A 23,969-nucleotide genomic window follows, 5' to 3' on the forward strand; every position below is an offset into this window, starting at 1 on the left:
GATGCGTTTCTTGCGTCCAACGCTTGCGGCCATGCGGCGCTAAACGCAGCACAACGCATGTCCATGCGCCCCCATGTTAAATATAGGGGCGCATGACGCATGCGGCGCCGCTGCGGCGCCCGACGCTGCGGCGCTGACCGCAAATGTGAACGTAGCCTTAGAGATATGCTGTGGATATGGAGGCGATTTGAGGGATATGCTGTGGATATGGAAGAGACATGGGGATATGCTGTGGATATGGAGGGGAATTGAGGGGTATGCTGTGGATATGGAGGAGAGGTGAGGGATATGCTGTGGATATGGAGGAGAGGTGAGGGATATGCTGTGGATATGGAGGAGAGGTGGGGTGTATGCTGTGGATATGGAGGAGAGGTGAGGGATATGCTGTGGATATGGAGGAGGGGTGAGGGATATGCTGTGGATATGGAGTATGCTGTGGATATGGAGAAGTGAGGGATATTCTGTGGATATGGAGGAGAGGTGGGGGATATGCTGTGGATATGGAGGAGAGGTGAGGGATATGCTGTGGATATGGAGGAGGGGTGAGGGATATTCTGTGGATATGGAGGAGAGGTGAGGGATATTCTGTGGTTATGGAGGAGAGGTGAGGGATATGCTGTGGATATGGAGGAGAAGTGAGGGATATGCTGTGGATATGGAGGAGAGGCAAGGGATATGGAGGAGAGGTGAGGGATATGCTGTGGATATGGAGGAGAGGTGAGGGATATGCTGTGGATATGGAGGAGAGGTGAGGGATATGCTGTGGATATGGAGGAGAGGTGAGGGGTATGCTGTGGATATGGAGGAGAGGTGAGGGATATGCTGTGGATATGGAGGAGAGGTGAGGGGTATGCTGTGGATATGGAGGAGAGGTGAGGGATATGCTGTGGATATGCATGAGAGGTGAGGGATATGCTGTGGATATGGAGGAGAGGTGAGGGATATGCTGTGGATATGGAGGAGAGGTGAGGGATATGCTGTGGATATGGAGGAGAGGTGAGGGATATGCTGTGGATATGGAGGAGAGGTGAGGGATATGCTGTGGATATGGAGAAGTGGTGAGGGGTATGCTGTGGATATGGAGGAGAGGTGAGGGATATGCTGTGGATATGCATGAGAGGTGAGGGATATGCTGTGGATATGGAGGAGAGGTGAAGTGAGGGATATGCTGTGGATATGGAGGAGAGGTGAGGGATATGCTGTGAATATGGAGGAGAGGTGAGGGATATGGAGGAGAGGTGAGGGACATTCTGTGGATATGGAGGAGAGGTGAGGGATATGCTGTTGATATGGAGGAGAGGTGAGGGATATGGAGGAGAGGTGAGGGATATGCTGTGGATATGGAGGAGAGGTGAGGGATATTCTGTGGATATGGAGGAGAGGTGAGGGATATGCTGTGGATATGGAGGAGAGGTGAGGGATATGCTGTGGATATGGAGGAGAGGTGAGGGATATGCTGTGGATATGCAAGAGAGGTGAGGGATATGCTGTTGATATGGAGGAGAGGTGAGGGATATGCTGTGGATATGGAGGAGAGGTGAGGGATATGCTGTGGATATGGAGGAGAGGTGAGGGATATTCTGTGGATATGGAGGAGAGGTGAGGGATATGCTGTGGATATGGAGGAGAGGTGAGGGATATGCTGTGGATATGGAGGAGAGGTGAGGGATATGCTGTGGATATGGAGGAGAGGTGAGGGATATGCTGTGGATATGGAGGAGAGGTGAGGGATATGCTGTGAATATGGAGGAGAGGTGAGGGATATTCTGTGGATATGGAGGAGAGGTGAGGGATATGCTGTGGATATGGAGGAGAGGTGAGGGATATTCTGTGGATATGGAGGAGAGGTGAGGGATATGCTGTGGATATGGAGGAGAAGTGAGGGATATGCTGTGGATATGGAGGAGAGGCGAGGGATATGGAGGAGAGGTGAGGGATATGCTGTGGATATGGAGGAGAGGTGAGGGATATGCTGTGGATATGGAGGAGAGGTGAGGGATATGCTGTGAATATGGAGGAGAGGTGAGGGATATGGAGGAGAGGTGAGGGATATTCTGTGGATATGGAGGAGAGGTGAGGGATATGCTGTTGATATGGAGGAGAGGTGAGGGATATGGAGGAGAGGTGAGGGATATGCTGTGGATATGGAGGAGAGGTGAGGGATATTCTGTGGATATGGAGGAGAGGTGAGGGATATGCTGTGGATATGGAGGAGAGGTGAGGGATATGCTGTGGATATGGAGGAGAGGTGAGGGATATGGAGGAGAGGTGAGGGATATGCTGTGAATATGGAGGAGAGGTGAGGGATATGGAGGAGAGGTGAGGGATATGCTGTGGATATGGAGGAGAGGTGAGGGATATGCTGTGGATATGGAGGAGAGGTGAGGGATATGGAGCAGAGGTGAGGGATATGCTGTGGATATGGAGGAGAGGTGAGGGATATGCTGTGGATATGGAGGAGAGGTGAGGGATATGCTGTGGATATGGAGGAGAGGTGAGGGATATGCTGTGGATATGGAGGAGAGGTGAGGGATATGCTGTGGATATGGAGGAGAGGTGAGGGATATGCTGTGGATATGGAGGAGAGGTGAGGGATATGCTGTGGATATGGAGGAGAGGTGAGGGATATGCTGTGGATATGGAGGAGAGGTGAGGGATATGCTGTGGATATGGAGGAGAGGTGAGGGATATGCTGTGGATATGGAGGAGAGGTGAGGGATATGCTGTGGATATGGAGGAGAGGTGAGGGATATGCTGTGGATATGGAGGAGAGGTGAGGGATATGCTGTGGATATGGAGGAGAGGTGAGGGATATGCTGTGGATATGGAGGAGAGGTGAGGGATATGCTGTGGATATGGAGGAGAGGTGAGGGATATGCTGTGGATATGGAGGAGAGGTGAGGGATATGCTGTGGATATGGAGGAGAGGTGAGGGATAGGCTGTGGATATGGAGGAGAGGTGAGGGATAGGCTGTGGATATGGAGGAGAGGTGAGGGATATGCTGTGGATATGGAGGAGAGGTGAGGGATATGCTGTGGATATGGAGGAGAGGTGAGGGATATGCTGTGTTCCGCAGATTGCCGCCAGTACTGTGATATTCACCATATCTGATGGGGGTGGCCCCAGTGTGGCCCCTGCACTGTTCTCCCGCCGCCTGCGCTGCGCTTCCTGCTCCGCGGCCGCTGCTATAACCATGCGGATTCCTCCTCTCCGTTGCAGCGATCTCTTCATTACTTACCCTGAGCTGAAATTCATTTCTGTCTCGTTAGCTCGCGCCGTATAATTAAAGCGGCTCTACAGATAGTGATAACTCTGCAATAAAAGCTCTCGTAATTAATTTAGTCTTTATTAGGCTGGAGGTGCGGAACGCCTCCCCGATCAGCAGCGCCGCCCGGAGCTGATGACGCCTCTTGTTTTCCAGACACTGGGCCTGTACTCTCCGTCCTCCATGTTCGTGTTTCCTCCCTCCTCAGCAGCGCGATTCTCTGGTTAACCAAAATTGTCGGGTAATTGTTCTGCGGTTGGGAACAGAATGCAGAATTATAATGTTCCCAGCACAATAATCGTATGATTACGGCAGCGCTGCTCCCGGCCAAGGGAACACTCATCAGATCTGGGAGAGCAAAGGAAACCGCGAAGACAGGAAAAAAACACACAGGGAAAAGGAAAGATCTCCCTCTAATTGTATCCTAATGAGAAGAGCGGTGATGTCACCGCTGTATAATATAACTGATATCTGGAGAGCGGTGATGTCACCGCTGTATAATATAACTGATATCTGGGGAACGGTGATGTCACTGCTGTATAATATAACTGATATCTGGGGAGCGGTGATGTCACCGCTGTATAATATAACTGATATCTGGGGAGCGGTGATGTCACCGCTGTATAATATAACTGATATCTGGGGAGCGGTGATGTCACTGCTGTATAATATAACTGATATCTGGGGAGCGGTGATGTCACCGCTGTATAATATAACTGATATCTGGGGAGCGGTGATGTCACTGCTGTATAATATAACTGATATCTGGGGAGCGGTGATGTCACTGCTGTATAATATAACTGATATCTGGGGAGCGGTGATGTCACCGCTGTATAATATAACTGATATCTGGAGAGCGGTGATGTCACCGCTGTATAATATAACTGATATCTGGGGAGCGGTGATGTCACCGCTGTATAATATAACTGATATCTGGAGAGCGGTGATGTCACCGCTGTATAATATAACTGATATCTGGGGAACGGTGATGTCACTGCTGTATAATATAACTGATATCTGGGGAGCGGTGATGTCACCGCTGTATAATATAACTGATATCTGGGGAGCGGTGATGTCACCGCTGTATAATATAACTGATATCTGGGGAGCGGTGATGTCACTGCTGTATAATATAACTGATATCTGGGGAGCGGTGATGTCACCGCTGTATAATATAACTGAGATCTGGGGAGCGGTGATGTCACCGCTGTATAATATAACTGATATCTGGGGAGCGGTGATGTCACCGCTGTATAATATAACTGATATCTGGGGAGCGGTGATGTCACCGCTGTATAATATCACTGATATCTGGGGAGCGGTGATGTCACTGCTGTATAATATAACTGATATCTGGGGAGCGGTGATGTCACCGCTGTATAATATAACTGATATCTGGGGAGCGGTGATGTCACTGCTGTATAATATAACTGATGTCTGGGGAGCGGTGATGTCACCGCTGTATAATATAACTGATATCTGGGGAGCGGTGATGTCACTGCTGTATAATATAACTGAGATCTGGGGAGCGGTGATGTCACTGCTGTATAATATAACTGATATCTGGGGAGCGGTGATGTCACCGCTGTATAATATAACTGATATCTGGAGAGCGGTGATGTCACCGCTGTATAATATAACTGATATCTGGGGAGCGGTGATGTCACTGCTGTATAATATAACTGATATCTGGGGAGCGGTGATGTCACTGCTGTATAATATAACTGATATCTGGAGAGCGGTGATGTCACTGCTGTATAATATAACTGATATCTGGGGAGCGGTGATGTCACTGCTGTATAATATAACTGATATCTGGGGAGCGGTGATGTCACTGCTGTATAATATAACTGATATCTGGGGAGCGGTGATGTCACTGCTGTATAATATACCTGATATCTGGGGAGCGGTGATGTCACTGCTGTATAATATAACTGATATCTGGGGAGCGGTGATGTCACTGCTGTATATTATAACTGATATCTGGAGAGCGGTGATGTCACTGCTGTATAATATAACTGATATCTGGGGTGATGTCACTGCTGTATAATATAACTGATATCTGGGGAGCGGTGATGTCACTGCTGTATAATATAACTGATATCTGGGGAGCGGTGATGTCACTGCTGTATAATATAACTTATATCTGGGGAGCGGTGATGTCACCGCTGTATAATATAACTGATATCTGGGGAGCGGTGATGTCACTGCTGTATAATATAACTGATATCTGGGGAGCGGTGATGTCACCGCTGTATAATATAACTGATATCTGGGGAGCGGTGATGTCACTGCTGTATAATATAACAGAACTGGGGAGCGGTGATGTCACTGCTGTATAATATAACTGATATCTGGGGAGCGGTGATGTCACTGCTGTATAATATAACTTATATCTTGGGAGCGGTGATGTCACCGCTGTATAATATAACTGATATCTGGGGAGCGGTGATGTCACTGCTGTATAATATAACTGATATCTGGGGAGCGGTGATGTCACCGCTGTATAATATAACTGATATCTGGGGAGCGGTGATGTCACTGCTGTATAATATAACAGAACTGGGGAGCGGTGATGTCACTGCTGTATAATATAACTGATATCTGGGGAGCGGTGATGTCACCGCTGTATAATATAACTGATATCTGGGGAGCGGTGATGTCACTGCTGTATAATATAACTGATGTCTGGGGAGCGGTGATGTCACTGCTGTATAATATCACTGATATCTGGGGAGCGGTGATGTCACTGCTGTATAATATAACTGATATCTGGGGAGCGGTGATGTCACCGCTGTATAATATAACTGATATCTGGGGAGCGGTCATGTCACTGCTGTATAATATAACTGATATCTGGGGAGCGGTGATGTCACCGCTGTATAATATAACTGATATCTGGGGAGCGGTGATGTCACCGCTGTATAATATAACTGATATCTGGGGAGCGGTGATGTCACTGCTGTATAATATAACTGATATCTGGGGAGCGGTGATGTCACTGCTGTATAATATAACTGATATCTGGGGAGCGGTGATGTCACTGCTGTATAATATAACTGATATCTGGGGAGCGGTGATGTCACCGCTGTATAATATAACTGAGATCTGGGGAGCGGTGATGTCACCGCTGTATAATATAACTGATATCTGGAGAGCGGTGATGTCACCGCTGTATAATATAACTGATATCTGGGGAGCGGTGATGTCACTGCTGTATAATATAACTGATATCTGGGGAGCGGTGATGTCACTGCTGTATAATATAACTGATATCTGGGGAGCGGTGATGTCACTGCTGTATAATATAACTGATATCTGGGGAGCGGTGATGTCACTGCTGTATAATATAACTGATATCTGGGGAGCGGTGATGTCACCGCTGTATAATATAACTGAGATCTGGGGAGCGGTGATGTCACCGCTGTATAATATAACTGATATCTGGAGAGCGGTGATGTCACCGCTGTATAATATAACTGATATCTGGGGAGCGGTGATGTCACCGCTGTATAATATAACTGAGATCTGGGGAGCGGTGATGTCACCGCTGTATAATATAACTGATATCTGGAGAGCGGTGATGTCACCGCTGTATAATATAACTGATATCTGGGGAGCGGTGATGTCACCGCTGTATAATATAACTGATATCTGGGGAGCGGTGATGTCACTGCTGTATAATATAACTGATATCTGGGGAGCGGTGATGTCACTGCTGTATAATATAACTGATATCTGGGGAGCGGTGATGTCACTGCTGTATAATATAACTGATATCTGGGGAGCGGTGATGTCACCGCTGTATAATATAACTGATATCTGGGGAGCGGTGATGTCACTGCTGTATAATATAACTGATATCTGGGGAGCGGTGATGTCACCGCTGTATAATATAACTGATATCTGGGGAGCGGTGGTGTCACCGCTGTATAATATAACTGATATCTGGGGAGCGGTGATGTCACCGCTGTATAATATAACTGATATCTGGGGAGCGGTGATGTCACCGCTGTATAATATAACTGATATCTGGAGAGCGGTGATGTCACTGCTGTATAATATAACTGATATCTGGAGAGCGGTGATGTCACTGCTGTATAATATAACTGATATCTGGGGAGCGGTGATGTCACCGCTGTATAATATAACTGATATCTGGGGAGCGGTGATGTCACTGCTGTATAATATAACTGATATCTGGGGAGCGGTAATGTCACCGCTGTATAATATAACTGATATCTGGAGAGCGGTGATGTCACTGCTGTATAATATAACTGATATCTGGGGAGCGGTGATGTCACCGCTGTATAATATAACTGATATCTGGGGAGCGGTGATGTCACTGCTGTATAATATAACTGATATCTGGGGAGCGGTGATGTCACTGCTGTATAATATAACTGATATCTGGGGAGCGGTGATGTCACTGCTGTATAATATAACTGATATCTGGGGAGCGGTGATGTCACCGCTGTATAATATAACTGATATCTGGGGAGCGGTGATGTCACTGCTGTATAATATAACTGATATCTGGGGAGCGGTGATGTCACTGCTGTATAATATAACTGATATCTGGAGAGCGGTGATGTCACTGCTGTATAATATAACTGATATCTGGGGAGCGGTGATGTCACCGCTGTATAATATAACTGATATCTGGGGAGCGGTGATGTCACCGCTGTATAATATAACTGATGTCTGGGGAGCGGTGATGTCACTGCTGTATAATATAACTGATATCTGGAGAGCGGTGATGTCACTGCTGTATAATATAACTGATATCTGGGGAGCGGCGATGTCACTGCTGTATAATATAACTGATATCTGGGGAGCGGTGATGTCACTGCTGTATAATATAACTGAGATCTGGGATGCGGTGATGTCACTGCTGTATAATATAACTGATATCTGGGAGCGGTGATGTCACCGCTGTATAATATAACTGATATCTGGGGAGCGGTGATGTCACTGCTGTATAATATAACTGATATCTGGGGAGCGGTGATGTCACTGCTGTATAATATAACTGATATCTGGGGAGCGGTGATGTCACTGCTGTATAATATAACTGATATCTGGGGAGCGGTGATGTCACTGCTGTATAATATAACTGAGATCTGGGGAGCGGTGATGTCACTGCTGTATAATATAACTGATATCTGGGGAGCGGTGATGTCACTGCTGTATAATATAACTGATATCTGGGGAGCGGTGATGTCACTGCTGTATAATATAACTGATATCTGGGGAGCGGTGATGTCACTGCTGTATAATATAACTGAGATCTGGGGAGCGGTGATGTCACTGCTGTATAATATAACTGATATCTGGGGAGCGGTGATGTCACTGCTGTATAATATAACTGATATCTGGGGAGCGTTGATGTCACTGCTGTATAATATAACTGATATCTGGGGAGCGGTGATGTCACTGCTGTATAATATAACTGAGATCTGGGGAGCGGTGATGTCACTGCTGTATAATATAACTGATATCTGGGGAGCGGTGATGTCACTGCTGTATAATATAACTGATATCTGGGGAGCGGTGATGTCACCGCTGTATAATATAACTGATATCTGGGGAGCGGTGATGTCACTGCTGTATAATATAACTGAGATCTGGGGAGCGTTGATGTCACTGCTGTATAATATAACTGATATCTGGGGAGCGGTGATGTCACCGCTGTATAATATAACTGATATCTGGGAGCGGTGATGTCACTGCTGTATAATATAACTGCTATCTGGGGAGCGGTGATGTCACCGCTGTATAATATAACTGATATCTGGGAGCGGTGACGTCACTGCTGTATAATATTGCTGAGATCTGGGCAGTGGGTTGCGTATCATTTTCGGTTGTTTTTGTTACCCGGCGGTGCGCATTGTCGGGGTATCAGGTTGTCACCCTTCGTGGATAGCACAAGGTCGCGGCAGTCCCTGCTTCCTCGCTGTCCATGACATGAGCATCTGAGCGGCTCGTCCTCGCTGGCAGCGATCTCAGGACTTTACAATCAGCTTCAATAACATCCATTTTATTTTTATTTATTTATTTCTCTCATTGGCAGCGATTCCCATCGTGGAACCATCTGTCTTTCTATTAGTGTTTTTCGGGCTGGTTTGGAGCCTCTTCTCTTGGCAAAGTCACTTTTATCCTTGGAAACCATTAAAAAAAAAAAAAAAGTTTAGTGCCTTCCTGTCGGCGGGAGCGAGCGAAAAATTCCACAGCTCTTCACTGCCCATGTATACGTGCTGGATGCTATATATACTGGATACGGGACAGAGGATATAAAGATACGGGATAATGGATCCGTCATTGATACAGTGTAGATACCGGGCACATGATGGAGGCTATATAGGGGTCTGAATACTTTCTGGACCCACTGTAAATAAACATATTTATATATACACACTGTCACGGGGTCCTTCTCCGGTATCACACAATCAACAGAGCCAGTGAAGAGTGAACAATCCCAAGACCTTTATTTAGGCAAAAATACGAAAGGTCCATATACGATCCACCACACAAAGGAAAAAATAGTCCAGAACTCGAATGCAGTTGAGTAACAGGATAAAAGTCCAACAATCCAGCAGGCTGAGGATAACAGTCCATATACCTTTCTTTCTCTCTGAGGTGCTGTGAACACATCATCATTCCACACAGGACTGATCTCTGTCTCACCTCCCTGATATTTTAAGTCTTTCTCCTCATTCACAGGACAGGAAAGGGAAGGTCTCAGGGGCTCATTGTTTTAGCAAGCTAGGTCAACATGTCATTAGCATATTAGCAAACAACACAGTACTGTGAGGGCTGATATCAGATGGCAGCAACAGCCATTCATCAATTAGCAAATAACTCCTTCTACAAGAGAACACCATGAAAATAAGTAAAATATAAATATACACAAAATGATACCCACATAGCATATCACACCATCACAACCTCTCCCCCCTCATAATAAGTGAGCACTCTATGAGGTCTACACAGACCTCTGGCCTGCTCACTTTAGTCCACTTTGCTCCACTGTTTATAGTTCCTTGTACAGGGGCAGGGGTTGCAATAATCATGAGCACGTGTCCATAAATTCCCGGGTCCTGGCTTTATGGTCATACCGGGCTTTTTGACTGGACTGGGCCGTTCGCTGATGTTCATTAGCCAAGGTAGCTAGCTGGGCGAGACAGTCTCTGAACTCTAGAACGTAGGGAATGATGGGCGTTACGGTATCTGCGATATCTCCCTCCAACTGTTCTTTCAGAAGGAGAGGCCCACGGACCTTCTGCTCCCACAAAATGACTTTGTAACTCCCCAATGTCATTTCCAAGGAGGATATCTGCAGGAAGTCCTCCCATAACTCCAATCCAACACAGTTTTTCTCCAAAACCAAAATCCAAACGCACAGAAGCTCGCTGTATATATTTGCGGACACCCCCTGCCAGGACAATGGGAATTCCCGGGCCCTGGTGAATTGCCTCGGGTCGAACCACACGGGGGTCAGCGATAGTCAGGAATACCCCCGTGTCTCTAAATCCCGACACTTTGTATCCATCAATTAATACATCCTGCAGGTGGCAATGCCATTGCTGTGTATTTCTGATGGACAAAGGCCGAAGTCTGTACACTCCAGGAGGGGTATCTATGGTGCCGTGGTCAGTGGTCCACTCTGGTGGGGGTGGTGGTAGCTCTTCCTCAGGCGGGATGGAGTGCACAAGATGCACTGGACGAGGTGGGGCTGTGTGGGGCTCCCTCCGAATCCTTGAGGGACAGCCAGACTGCAAATGTCCAGGTTGCCCACACCCGTAACATCTCCTCTGTGATACCCCCAGGTCATGGTCGGAACTGTTGGGGCCCAGGATTGTGAGCTGTGATTGTCATCGGCCTGCGGCTGGGTGGAGGGGCAGATATAATCGGAGGGGGACGGGGCGCGGGAGAAGGCTGTGGTTCATTGTCCAGAAGCCTCCTCCATTACGGTCGGATAGTAAGGGCTTCATCGGCCAGGGCTGCAGCTCTATCCACGGTGCACGGTGTGCGCTCCCGGACCCATTCCCGTACCTCTGCGGGGCACTTGGCAAGAAATTGTTCTATAAGGAACGCCTGTATAACATCTTCCACAGTAAAGGCATTTTCTGCTTCCAGCCACCTCCGACATGCCTGGGACATCTTATGTGCATACATCCTACACGATCCCCCCGTAGTGCATGGGAGGCCTCGGAACTTGGCCCTATATGAGTCTGGGGTGATAGCATGGTAATCCAGGATAGTCCGCTTTACAATGTTATAATCCCGATTCCGCTGTGAGTCAATGGTTCGGTAAGCCTCCGCCTGGCTACCGTTCAGGAGTCCCACTAACAAACGCATTCAGCCAGAGTGGGGCACCTCCATCACAGCACACTGCTGCTCAAAGTCCTTGAAGAACCCCTCCACATCTCCGGAAGCCTCATCAAATGGCTTAAAGTCTGTCCGGGTGATCCGTACAGGCTCCCGGATCGTTGGGTTTACACTCCACATTGCGTTACTTCCTCTTTCAAGCTCCATTGCTTCTTGTCTCCGCTGTGCCCGGCGGGCAGCCTCCTCCTTGTACTCCTGAGAGACGCCTGGGCCCAGAACCGCCATCTCTTCTTCGTACCACACCATCCACTGGCTATTTGGGGTGGGGGTCCTTGTCTCCAGTGCTCGTCCTTCAGACATATGGGAGGAGGTGGCCGGGCTGGCACCCACCAGTAGATCAATTAAGGCCTCTTTAGTCAGTCCCTGGTAGTTCAGGCCCAGGTCTCTGGCTCTCTCCTGTAAACTGGATACAGTCCAATTTCTGTACTCACTCTGTGGGTGGTTCTCCATTAGGTTACGCTCTGTTGATGCCGCCGCTGCCACCAGTTGTCACAGGGTCCTTTTCCGTTACAACACAATCAACAGAGCTAGAGTATAGTGAACAATTCCAAGACCTTTATTTAGGCAAAATCACGAAAGGTCCATATGCGATCCACCACTCAAAGGATAAAATAGTCCAGAACACGAATGCAGTTCAGTTACAGAATAAAAGTCCAACAATCCAGCAGACAGAGGATAGCACAGTCCATATACTCTTCTTTCTCTCTGAGATGCTGTGAACACATCATCATTCCACACAGGACTGATCTTTGTGTCACCTCCCTGATATTTTAAGTCTCCCTCCTCATTCACAGGTCAGGAGGGGGAAGGTCTCAGGGGCTCATTGTTTCAACAAGCTAGGTCAACATGTCATTAGCATATTAGCAAAGAATACAGTACTGTGGGGGCTGATATCAGATGGCAGCAACAGACATTCATCAATTAGCAAATAACTCCTTCTACAAGAGAACACCATGAAAATAAGTAAAATAGAAATATACACAAAAATGATACCCACATAGCATATCACACCATCACACACACACACTGTATATTTAGGCATTTTTGTTGTATACTCTATAGATTACTTACCGCAGGACATCATCTCCATTATATATATAGAATGCTATACAGTAATGTATGCAGATGATCTATATTATGTGTGTGTATAGATGGATATATGTATACTCACACTATACCAGTTACACACTGTGTGATCTATGTATACCATACCCAGGAGATACCATGTGCTGTGTGTGTACTCTGGTGGAAATAAGTATTTGATCCCTTGCTGATTCTGTAAGTTTCCCCTGACAAAGACATGAACAGTCTATCATTTTAAGTGTAGGTTAATTTTAACGTTGAGAGATAGAATATCAAAAATAAAATCCAGAAACTCACATTGTATAAATCATATAAATTTATTTGCATTTTGCAGTGAGAAATAAGTATTTGATCCCTCTGGCAAACAAGACTTAATACTTGGTGGTAAAACCCTTGTTGGCAAGCATAGCAGTCAGACGTTTCTGTAGCTGATGATGAGGTTTGCGCACATGTCAGGAGGAATTTTGCTCCACTCATCTTTGCGCATCATCTCTAAATTATTAAGATTTTGAGGCTGTCGCTTTTCAACTTGGAGCTTCAACTCCCTCCATAAGTTTTCTATGGGATGAAGGTCTGGAGACTGGCTAGACCACTCCATCACCTGTATGTGCTTCTTTTTGAGCCTCTCCTTTGTTGCCTTGTTCGTATGTTTTGGGTCATTGTCTTGGTGGAAGACCCAGCCACGACCCATTTTTCATGTCCTGACGGAGGGAAGGAGGTTGTCACTCAGGATTTTACAGTACATGGCTCCATCCATTCTCCCATTGATGCGGTGAAGTTTTCCTGTGCCCTCAGCAGAGAAACACCCCTAGAACATAATGTTTCCACCTCCATGCTTGACAGTGGGGATGGTGTTCTTTGGGTCATAGGCAGCATTTCTCTTCTGCCAAACACGGCGAGTTGAGTTAATGTCAAAGACCTCAATTTTTGTCTCATTTGACCACCTTCTCCCAATCACTCACAGAATCATCCAGGTGTCATTGTCAGACTTCAGACGGGCCTGCACATGTGCCTTCTTCAGCAGCGGGACCTTGTGGGCACTGCAGGATTTTACACCTTTACGGTGTAATGTGTTAGAAATGGTTTCCTTGGTGACTGTGGTCCCAGCTGCCTTGAGATCATTAACAAGTTCCCCCCGTGTAGTTTTAGGCTGATCTCTCACCTTCCTCATGATCAAGGATACCCCACGAGGTGAGATTTTGCATGGTGCCCCCAGATCGATGTCGATTGACAGTCATTTTGTATTTCTCCTATTTTCTCACTATTGCACCAACAGTTGTCTCCTCGTCACCCAGCGTCTCACTTATGGGTTCTGTAGCCCATTCCAGCTTTGTGCAGGTCTATGATCTTGTCCCTGACATCCTTAGAAAGCTCTTTGGTCTTGCCCATGTTGTAGAGGTCAGTCTGACTTATTAATTGAGTCTGTGGACAGGAGTCTTTTATAAAGGTGACTAGGTCATGAGTTGATTAGGAGTCTAACTGGTCTGTAGGAGCCAGAACTGTTAATGGTCGGTAGGGGATCCAATACTTATTTCCCCCTGTAGATGATAGCTGCCGTTCTGCGGAGTCTCCCGTGTATACAACGTGTCACATGTCCTCTGTTTCCTCTGCTCGTCTCCTCCAGGTCCAGGGTCAGCTGCCTCCCCTGATGATCCCCGTGTTCCCTCCAGACCAGAGGACGTTAGCGGCCGCAGCAGCCGCCCAGCAGGGCTTTCTCATCCCGCCAGGGTTCAGCTACAAGGCCGGATGCAGTAAGTAACAATAGCTTCATATCAGATACCCCAAAACAAACATGTTTAAAGGCGTTTGCACTCTGTGAAGTTTGCCGTCCCTTTTTGTGTCGCGTGACGGCATGAACACGATTTGTGGTCTTTCCTGAGAATCAGAGGAGCATGCAGTCGGCGTGTGACCGCGGGTGTGCGCACGGTGTAGGCGCTGACACGTGACGCCGTCCTCACATGGAATACCTTGTGCACTGTCACAATGTGGCCACGTTACGTGGCTGCAGACTTTTCTTCTAGGGCCACAGTCACACTGTCACTATTTGGTCTGATGTAAAATACTGAGCAATTACTAATCGTGTGTCCGTAGCCTTAGACGTCCCCTCTAATACGCGGCAGTCGCCCCATGGTTTCCTGTTCGCTCTCAGACCCCGGACACCAGAGACCCCTGATATCAGCTGCCCTCTTATAACGCTCCTGTACTGGTATAACATGGGATGGTACTGGCCCTTTAAAAACTTAATCTGAAATATATACTATGTAGAAATCTAATAAATGCTGCTTATTAGAGCCCCCCAGTGCAGAGGTCTGATCCCCCCCCCACAGGGACATTAGCCACGGCTCCGGAGACCATCGCTCTCCTGGAAGACTTCATGACTTTTGCTCGGTGAAACAAATTTCCTCTTTATCCGCCATAATCTATTCTGTATCATCAACCGAGTGCGGAGATAAAGAGATAATCAGATCAGCGGCCAAACACACAGCGCTCCGCTGATCCTTATTAATTGCACCTAAAGACCTTAAATATGTGGTCATGTCGCTTTAAGCCGATCTCTCGTAATCAGGTCGCTGGCGACAGAGCTGTGGCGGACATTGTTACCCCTCTGTAAGCATATCTGCTCCACCGCCTACACACTTGTACCCCTCCGCACACCGTCCTGCTCCTCCACGCACCTTCCCACCCCTCCGCACACCGTCCTGCTCCTCCGCACACCGTCCTGCTCCTCCGCACACCAACCCACCCTCTGCACACCGTCCTGCTCCTCCGCACACCATCCCTCCCCTCCGCACACCGTCCAACCCACCCTCCAGCCCCTCCGCGCACCATCCAGCCCGCCCCTCCGCACAGTCCTGCTCCTCTTCACACAGTCCTGCTCCTCTGCACACAGTCCTACTCCTCCGCACACAGTCCTGCTCCTCCGCACACAGTCCTGCTCCTCCGCACACCGTCCAACCCACCCTCCACACACCGTTCTGCTCCTCCGCACACCGTCCTGCTCCTCCGCACACCGTCCTGCTCCTCCGCACACCGTCCTGCTCCTCCGCACACAGTCCTGCTCCTCCGCACACCGTCCAACCCACCCTCCACACACCGTCCTGCTCCTCCGCACACCGTCCTGCTCCTCCGCACACCGTCCTGCTCCTCCGCACACCGTCCTGCTCCTCCACACACCGTCCTGCTCCTCCGCACACCGTCCTGCTCCTCCGCACACCGTCCTGCTCCTCCGCACACCGTCCTGCTCCTCCGCACACCGTCCGGCCCCTACGCGCACCGTCCGGCCCCTACGCGCACCGTCCAGGCCACCCTTCCGCCCCCTCCGTGCACTGTCCAGAGAAGGGTAACAACTTTATAGAGAGGTAATAATACAGTTATAGAGGAGTAATAATACATATACAGTGGGTGCGGAAAGTATTCAGACCCCTTTACATTTTTCACTCTTTGTTTCATTGCAGCCATTTGGTAAATTCCTAAAAGTTCATTTTTTTCTCATTAATGTTCACTCTGCACCTCATCTACACTGAAAAAAACAGAAATGTAGAATTTTTTGCAAATGTAATAAAAGCTGAAATATCCCATGTCCATAAGTCTTCAGACCCTTTGCTCAGACCCTCATATGTAAGTCCCATGCTGTCCATTTCCTTGTTATCCTCCTTGAGATGGTTCTCCTCCTTCATTGGAGTCCAGCTGTGTGTAATTAAACTGATCGGACTTGATTCAGAGAGACGCACACATAAGACCTCACAGCTCACAGTGCATGTCAGACCAAATAAGGTCATGAGGTCAAAGGAACTGGCCAAGGAGCTCAGAGACAGAATTGTGGCAAGGCACAGATCTGGCCAAGGTTACAACAGAATTTCTGCAGGACTCAAGATTTCTAAGAGCACAGTGGCCTCCATAATCCTTAAATGGAAGAAGTTTGGGACCAGCAGAAGTCTTCCTAGACCTGGCCGTCCAGCCAAACTGAGCAATCATGGGAGAAGAGCCTGGGTGAGAAGGTAAAGAAGAACCGCAAGATCACTGTGGCTGAGCTCCAGAGATGCAGTAGGGGGATGGGAGAAAGTTCCACAAAGCCAACTATCACTGCAGCCTCCACCAGTCGGGCCTTTATGGCAGAGTGGCCCGACGGAAGCCTCTCCTCAAGACATATGAAAGCCACATAGAGTTTGCTAAAAAAACACATGAAGGACTCCCAGACTATGAGAAATAAGATTCTCTGGTCTGATGAGATGAAGATAGACCTTTCTGGTGATAATTCTAAGCAGTTTGTTTGGAGAAAACCAGGCACTGCTCATCACCTGCCCAATACAATCCCCACAGTGAAGCATGGTGGAGGCAGCATCATGCTGTGGGGGTGTTCTTCAGCTGCAGGGACAGGACGACTGGTTGTCATTGAAGGAAACATGAATGTGCCAAGTACAGAGATATCCTGGATGAAAACCTCTTCCAGAGTGCTCTGGACCTCAGACTTGGCCGAAGGTTCACCTTCCAACAAGACAATGACCCTAAGCACACAGCTAAAATAACAAAGGAGCGGCTTCAGAACAACTCTGTGACCATTCCTGACCGGCCCAGCCAGAGCCCTGACCTAAACCCAATGGAGCATCTCTGGAGAGACCTGAAAATGGCGTCCACCAACGTTCACCATCCAACCTGACGGAACTGGAGAGGATCTGCAAGGAAGAATGGCCGAGGATCCCCAAATCCAGGGGTGGAAAACTAGCTCAAAAGGGGCTTCTACTCAATACTGAGCAAAGGGGCTGAAGACTTATGACCATGGGATATTTCAGTTTCTCTTTTTTACTAAATTTGCAAAAATTTCTACATTTCTGTTTTTTTCATCCAAAATGGGGTGCAGAGTGTACATTAATGAGGAAAAAATGAACTTTATATAATTTACTAAATGGCTGGAAACAAACAAAGGGTGAAAAATTTACAGGGGTCTAAATACTTTCCGTACCCCCCACTGTATAGAGGAGTAATAATACCTTTATAGAGGGGCAATAATACATTTACTCCAGCAACCCCCACCCTACTGTCTCCTTCCCCACCATCCTGTAGAATGTAAGCCGGCATGGGCAGGGTCCTCGCCCCTCTGTACCAGTCTGTCATTGTAAGTGTACTGTAAGTGATATCTGTAACTTGTATGTAACCCCTTCTCATGTACAGCACCATGGAATCAACGGTGCTATAGAAATAATAATAATAATAATTTATAGAGGGGTAATAATACCTTTATAGAGGGGCAATAATACCTTTATAGAGGGGCAATAATACTTTTGTAGAGGGGTAATTATACACCTTTATAGAGGGGCAATAATACCTTTATAGAGGGGTAATAATACATTTATAGAGAGGTAATAATACTTTTGTAGAGGGGTAATTATACCTTTATAGAGGGGTAGTAATACATTTATAGAGGGGTAATAATACATTTATAGAGGGGTAATAATACTTTTGTAGAGGGGTAATTATACACCTTTGTAGAGGGGTAATTATACCTTTATAGAAGGGCAATTATACCTTTATAGAGGGGTAATTATACCTTTATAGAGGGGTAATAATACTTTTGTAGAGGGGTAATTATACCTTTATAGAGGGGTAGTAATACCTTTATAGAGGGGTAATAATACATTTATAGAGGGGTAATAATACTTTTGTAGAGGGGTAATTATACACCTTTGTAGAGGGGTAATTATACCTTTATAGAAGGGCAATTATACCTTTATAGAGGGGTAATTATACCTTTATAGAGGGGTAATAATACATTTATAGAGAGGTAATAATACTTTTGTAGAGGGGTAATTATACCTTTATAGAGGGGTAGTAATACCTTTATAGAGGGGTAATAATACATTTATAGAGGGGTAATAATACTTTTGTAGAGGGGTAATTATACACCTTTGTAGAGGGGTAATTATACCTTTATAGAAGGGCAATTATACCTTTATAGAGGGGTAATTATACCTTTATAGAGGGGTAATAATACTTTTGTAGAGGGGTAATTATACCTTTATAGAGGGGTAGTAATACCTTTATAGAGGGGCAATTATACCTCTCTAGAGGGGTAATAATATGTTGGGCTCATGCCCCCTATAGCCCTGTTTGCTTTTGCTGCTGCTGCCTGACATTGAGCTCTGTTGCTTGGCTTACTTGTGCGCCCCCAGTGCTTCTCCTGGATATTCCGCAGACCCCTTTGATCCCAGTGCGGCGTCTTCTCCCCGTTTGCCGCAGTTTGTAGAAGGCTGACGGTTTCCTTCTCTGCTGCTGCCTTGTCTTAGATATTAACCCTTCTCTTTCTCTTCTTCAGGTGACCCTTACCCTTTACAGCTAATTCCCACCACCATGGCGGCCGCCGCTGCCGCCGCCGCCACCCCGGGCCTAGGACCGCTGCAGCTACAGGTAAGAGCGGCGATAATGCTCCGGCTCCTGGGGGAGGGGGCTGTGACATTATAAGGTGGCCATCTGGGGAGGTGGTCTCTACTGTAAAGGTGCTGACTGTAGAGAATGACCCTCTAATGATGAAACACGTCCTCCACAGACATTCTACCCCAGGCCGCAGGGGTTAATTCCGCCATGACACCTGACTCTGCAGCAGAGGACAGTAGTGTCCCCTGTATTGTAGGAGGGCGGAGGATCCGGGCGACCTGATCGCTAGCCGAAGCCCCAGATGACCTGATCCCAATGTGGCCCCTGTGGCCCTAGCCCCGCTCTGGGGTGATGTGTCTGTCAGATCCTGTTTCTCCATAATAGTGCAGGATTTTTGGCGTCCATATGTGAGCAGCAGGGACATGAGCAGGGGTGACGCCATCTTGGGTCTCGCAGCTGCGGCCGCAGCGTTGGGGGGCTGTCGGCGATCCGGGTCCCCCGGGGCAGTGAATCCTCCCTGCAGTTGTTCTCATTTCCCGGACCATAGATTGTTAATCAGGACACAACAATGGCACTGATTAATTGGCACTAATACGGGCGAGCGGCGCGGTGCGGGCGCAGAGGGGACAGCAGCTGCCGGCGTCATTGTCACATCGGTGCATTTCATTTCCCCTGTAGATTCCACACGAGACGCACCGTGCTGCTCGCCCCGCGCGTCCCCTGGAGACCGCCGCTGCCGCTCCGCGCAGGACAATGGGGCCCCATGTGCAAGAGGAAAATGGCGCACGGTCCATTATCACACCTCTGTATCCACAGCACCATCTATTGAGCCGCGGCCGTCTGGGCTCCGCCATCGTAATACACTAAAGTCCACTCCAGCTGCAGATTCTGCCCAGGACACGGCCATCGCCCCAGAGACTCCTCTGCCTCCATCTTTAGAGAAGCGCTCTGTAACGCGGAGATATTGGGAGTCGTAGTTACTGAGGGACTTGTGCCCACAGAGGCGGCAGACGATTCCTCTGATCGCAGTATTTAGGTCGCTCGTCTGGCCCCCCGGCCCATGTGGGTTGGCATTTTAAAGCCCATGGAAAGGCTTTGCCCGGGGGCAGATTGTGCTCAGCCGCTGACGACGTGATCGCCGCCCAGAAGGGGCCCGCAGCGCTGTGACATTTGGACAAAGGAAACGGCGATATGGCGTCTCTGTGCCCCCTCCACTCAGACTGACGGCCCCTCCGTGCAGGGACCACTGAATCCAGGCACAACTGGGAGGATTTCACTCACAGCACAGGATGGGAGTTGTAGTCCACGGAGGTCTGGGTTATATTTCCGGCACTCTCTTTTTATAGGGTCTCGCAGCTCATTATGTAGCAGAGCTGACACTCGAATGGCTGAAAGGCTGACTGACAACCCCTGCACGAGCTCTGTTTGTGGCTGTGTTGGTTGTCACCCAGCTTTCCTAGAGTCAGGAGCAACTAGTCTGCCTAGGAATAAGGGAGGATACATTATGTATATGTATCCCAGCGTATCTAAGCAGGGCTGACACTCGGGAGTCTCGATATCTGACTGACAACCCTTGTGGGAGCTCTGTTTGTGGCCATGTTGCTTGTCACCCAGCTTTCCTAGAGTCAGGAGCAACTAGTCTGCCTAGGAATAAGGGAGGATACTATGTATCCCAGTGTATCTAAGCAGGGCTGACACTCGGGAGTCTCGATATCTGGCTGACAACCCTTGTGGGAGCTCTGTTTGTGGCCATGTTGCTTGTCACCCAGCTTTCCTAGAGTCAGGAGCAACTAGTCTGCCTAGGAATAAGGGAGGATACTATGTATCCCAGTGTATCTAAGCAGGGCTGACACTCGGGAGTCTCGATATCTGGCTGACAACCCTTGCGGGAGCTCTGTTTGTGGCCATGTTGGTTGTCACCCAGCTTTCCCAGAATCTGACTTTTGTAGGTCGACCGGAGAGATATTCTGTGAGACCTCATGGTTCATTAGTGCCTTGCGCTCGGCCGGTCCAGGTCGTCAATTTTTCTTCTCCCTGGATTCCCTTTAGTCCGGGGCCGGTGGGGATTTCTTGGTGCTCCGGATCTCGGGGCGGCAGCCGCCACATTGTCACCACGGCGTCTCGCGGTCGGTACAATATTTATCATGATCTTGCCTGTTTAATGTCACCTAATGCGATAATATAAGCGCGGGGTGAATATAATGGAAGCAGCGTCCTGTAAATCCAGGAGAATGTCGCGTAATTACCCTCGTTATCACGGGGGAGGGATAATTGCTTTAATTATCAGAGGCGCAAATGAAGGAAAGTCAGAAAATCTATTGAAAGAGAATCGAAAAATACAAAGAAATCTGAAATTTCTAACTGCTGTGAAGTCACCGGAGCAAGCGAAAATTGTCAGCTCTGCAGCCCACAGAATTCTCCCGGTGTACCCCCGCAGCCCACAGAATTCTCCCGGTGTACCCCCAATAGCCCAGGGAATTCTCCCGGTGTACCCCCGCAGCCCACAGAATTCTCCCGGTGTACCCCCAATAGCCCAGGGAATTCTCCCGGTGTACCCCCGCAGCCCACAGAATTCTCCCGGTGTACCCCCAATAGCCCAGGGAATTCTCCCGGTGTACCCCCGCAGCCCACAGAATTCTCTTGGTGTACCCCCGCAGCCCACAGAATTCTCCCGGTGTACCCCCGCAGCCCACAGAATTCTCCCGGTGTACCCCCGCAGCCCACAGAATTCTCCCGGTGTACCCCCAAATAGCCCAGGGAATTCTCCCGGTGTACCCCCGCAGCCCACAGAATTCTCCCGGTGTACCCCCAAATAGCCCAGGGAATTCTCCCGGTGTACCCCCGCAGCCCACAGAATTCTCCCGGTGTACCCCCAAATAGCCCAGGGAATTCTCCCGGTGTACCCCCGCAGCCCACACAATTCTCTCGGTGTACCGCCAATAGCCCAGGGAATTCTCCCGGTGTACCCCCGCAGCCCACACAATTCTCTCGGTGTACCCCCAATAGCCAAGGGAATTCTTCTGGTGTTCCCCTGCAGCCCACACAATTCTCTCGGTGTACCCCCAATAGCCAAGGGAATTCTTCTGGTGTTCCCCTGCAGCCCACAGAATTCTCCCAGTGTACCCCTGCAGCCCAGGGAGTTCTCTCGGTTTAACCCCGCAGCCCAGGGAGTTAACCTGGTATAACCCCGCAGCCCAGGGAATTCTCCTGGTATAACCCCGCAGCCCAGGGAGTTATCCCGGTATAACCCCCCAGCCCAGGGAATTCTCCTGGTGTACCCACCGCAGCCCAGGGAGTTCTCCCGGTGTACCCACCGCAGCTCTGGGAATTCTCCTGGTGTACCCCCGCAGCCCAGGGAATTCTCCTGGTGTACCCCCGCAGCCCAGGGAATTCTCCCGGTGTACCCACCGCAGCCCAGGGAATTCTCCCGGTGTACCCACCGCAGCCCAGGGAATTCTCCCGGTGTACCCACCGCAGCCCAGGGAATTCTCCCGGTGTACCCACCGCAGCCCAGGGAATTCTCCCGGTGTACCCCCGCAGCCCAGGGAATTCTCCCGGTGTACCCCCGCAGCCCAGGGAATTCTCCTGGTGTACCCCCGCAGCCCAGGGAATTCTCCCGGTATACCCACCGCAGCCCAGGGAATTCTCCCGGTGTACCCACCGCAGCCCAGGGAATTCTCCCGGTGTACCCCCGCAGCCCAGGGAATTCTCCCGGTGTACCCACCGCAGCCCAGGGAATTCTCCCGGTGTACCCCCGCAGCCCAGGGAATTCTCCCGGAGTACCACGCAACCCATGGAATTCTCCCGGTGTACCCACCGCAGCCCAGGGAATTCTCCTGGAGTACCACGCAACCAATGGAATTCTCCCGGTGTACCCCCGCAGCCCAGGGTATTCTCCTGGTGTACCAACCGCAGCCCAGGGAATTCTCCCGGTGTACCCCCGCAGCCCAGGGAATTCTCCTGGAGTACCACGCAACCAATGGAATTCTCCCGGTGTACCCCCGCAGCCCAGGGTATTCTCCTGGTGTACCAACCGCAGCCCAGGGAATTCTCCCGGTGTACCCCCGCAGCCAAGGGAATTTTCCTGGAGTACCACGCAACCCATGGAATTCTCCCGGTGTACCCCCGCAGCCCAGGGAATTCTCCCGGTGTACCCCCGCAGCCCAGGGAATTCTCCCGGAGTACCACGCAACCCATGGAATTCTCCCGGTGTACCCCCGCAGCCCAGGGAATTCTCCCGGTGTACCCCCGCAGCCCAGGGAAATCTCCCGGTGTACCCCCGCAGCCCAGGGAATTCTCCCGGAGTACCACGCAACCCATGGAATTCTCCCGGTGTACCCACCGCAGCCCAGGGAATTCTCCCGGTGTACCCCCGCAGCCCAGGGAAATCTCCCGGTGTACCCCCGCAGCCCAGGGAATTCTCCCGGAGTACCACGCAACCCATGGAATTCTCCCGGTGTACCCCCGCAGCCCAGGGAATTCTCCAGTAGTACCATGCAGCGCTGCTTCTGTGCTCCACCCATGTCAGTCCTCACTGCCGGCCAGCATTCCATTCATTAACCAGGAGGCTCAGGATTGCAGACTGTCACTCCCAGCAGAGCATACAATGGTGGGAGTTGTAGCACATGGCTTCCTGTGAATAGTGCGGATTGGCAGTCGATGTGTTTACCGCCAGTTTGGGATGATGAATTTTCTGCCAGCCTCGCCACCGGCTGCCAAGGTCTCCATTCACTGCCAATGACCTCAGCATCTTGTCACATCCAGAGGTCGTGCCGTGGAGGTCGGGGTGTGACGGTCACATACACTCTATATATCTGACTGTTCACACCCCGGGGTGACGGGACAGGCCGGTCCGAGCCT

General features: G+C 49.4%; 1 protein-coding gene across 5 annotated transcripts in view; it reads left to right on the forward strand.

Annotated features, from left to right (window-relative positions):
- The window catches only part of SOX5 (SRY-box transcription factor 5), a 311,081-nt gene that overhangs the window by 232,467 nt on the left and 54,645 nt on the right, over window positions 1-23,969 (forward strand). For all 5 annotated transcript variants that reach the window (XM_077267202.1, XM_077267204.1, XM_077267205.1 and 2 more), the window contains 2 exons: window positions 14,365-14,491; window positions 19,051-19,142. In XM_077267202.1, coding sequence (XP_077123317.1) covers window positions 14,365-14,491; window positions 19,051-19,142 — 219 coding nt within the window. The remainder of the gene's footprint in view (window positions 1-14,364; window positions 14,492-19,050; window positions 19,143-23,969) is intronic.

This window comes from Ranitomeya variabilis, chromosome 5 (assembly GCF_051348905.1).
Source record: "Ranitomeya variabilis isolate aRanVar5 chromosome 5, aRanVar5.hap1, whole genome shotgun sequence".
Lineage (NCBI taxonomy): Eukaryota > Metazoa > Chordata > Amphibia > Anura > Dendrobatidae > Ranitomeya > Ranitomeya variabilis.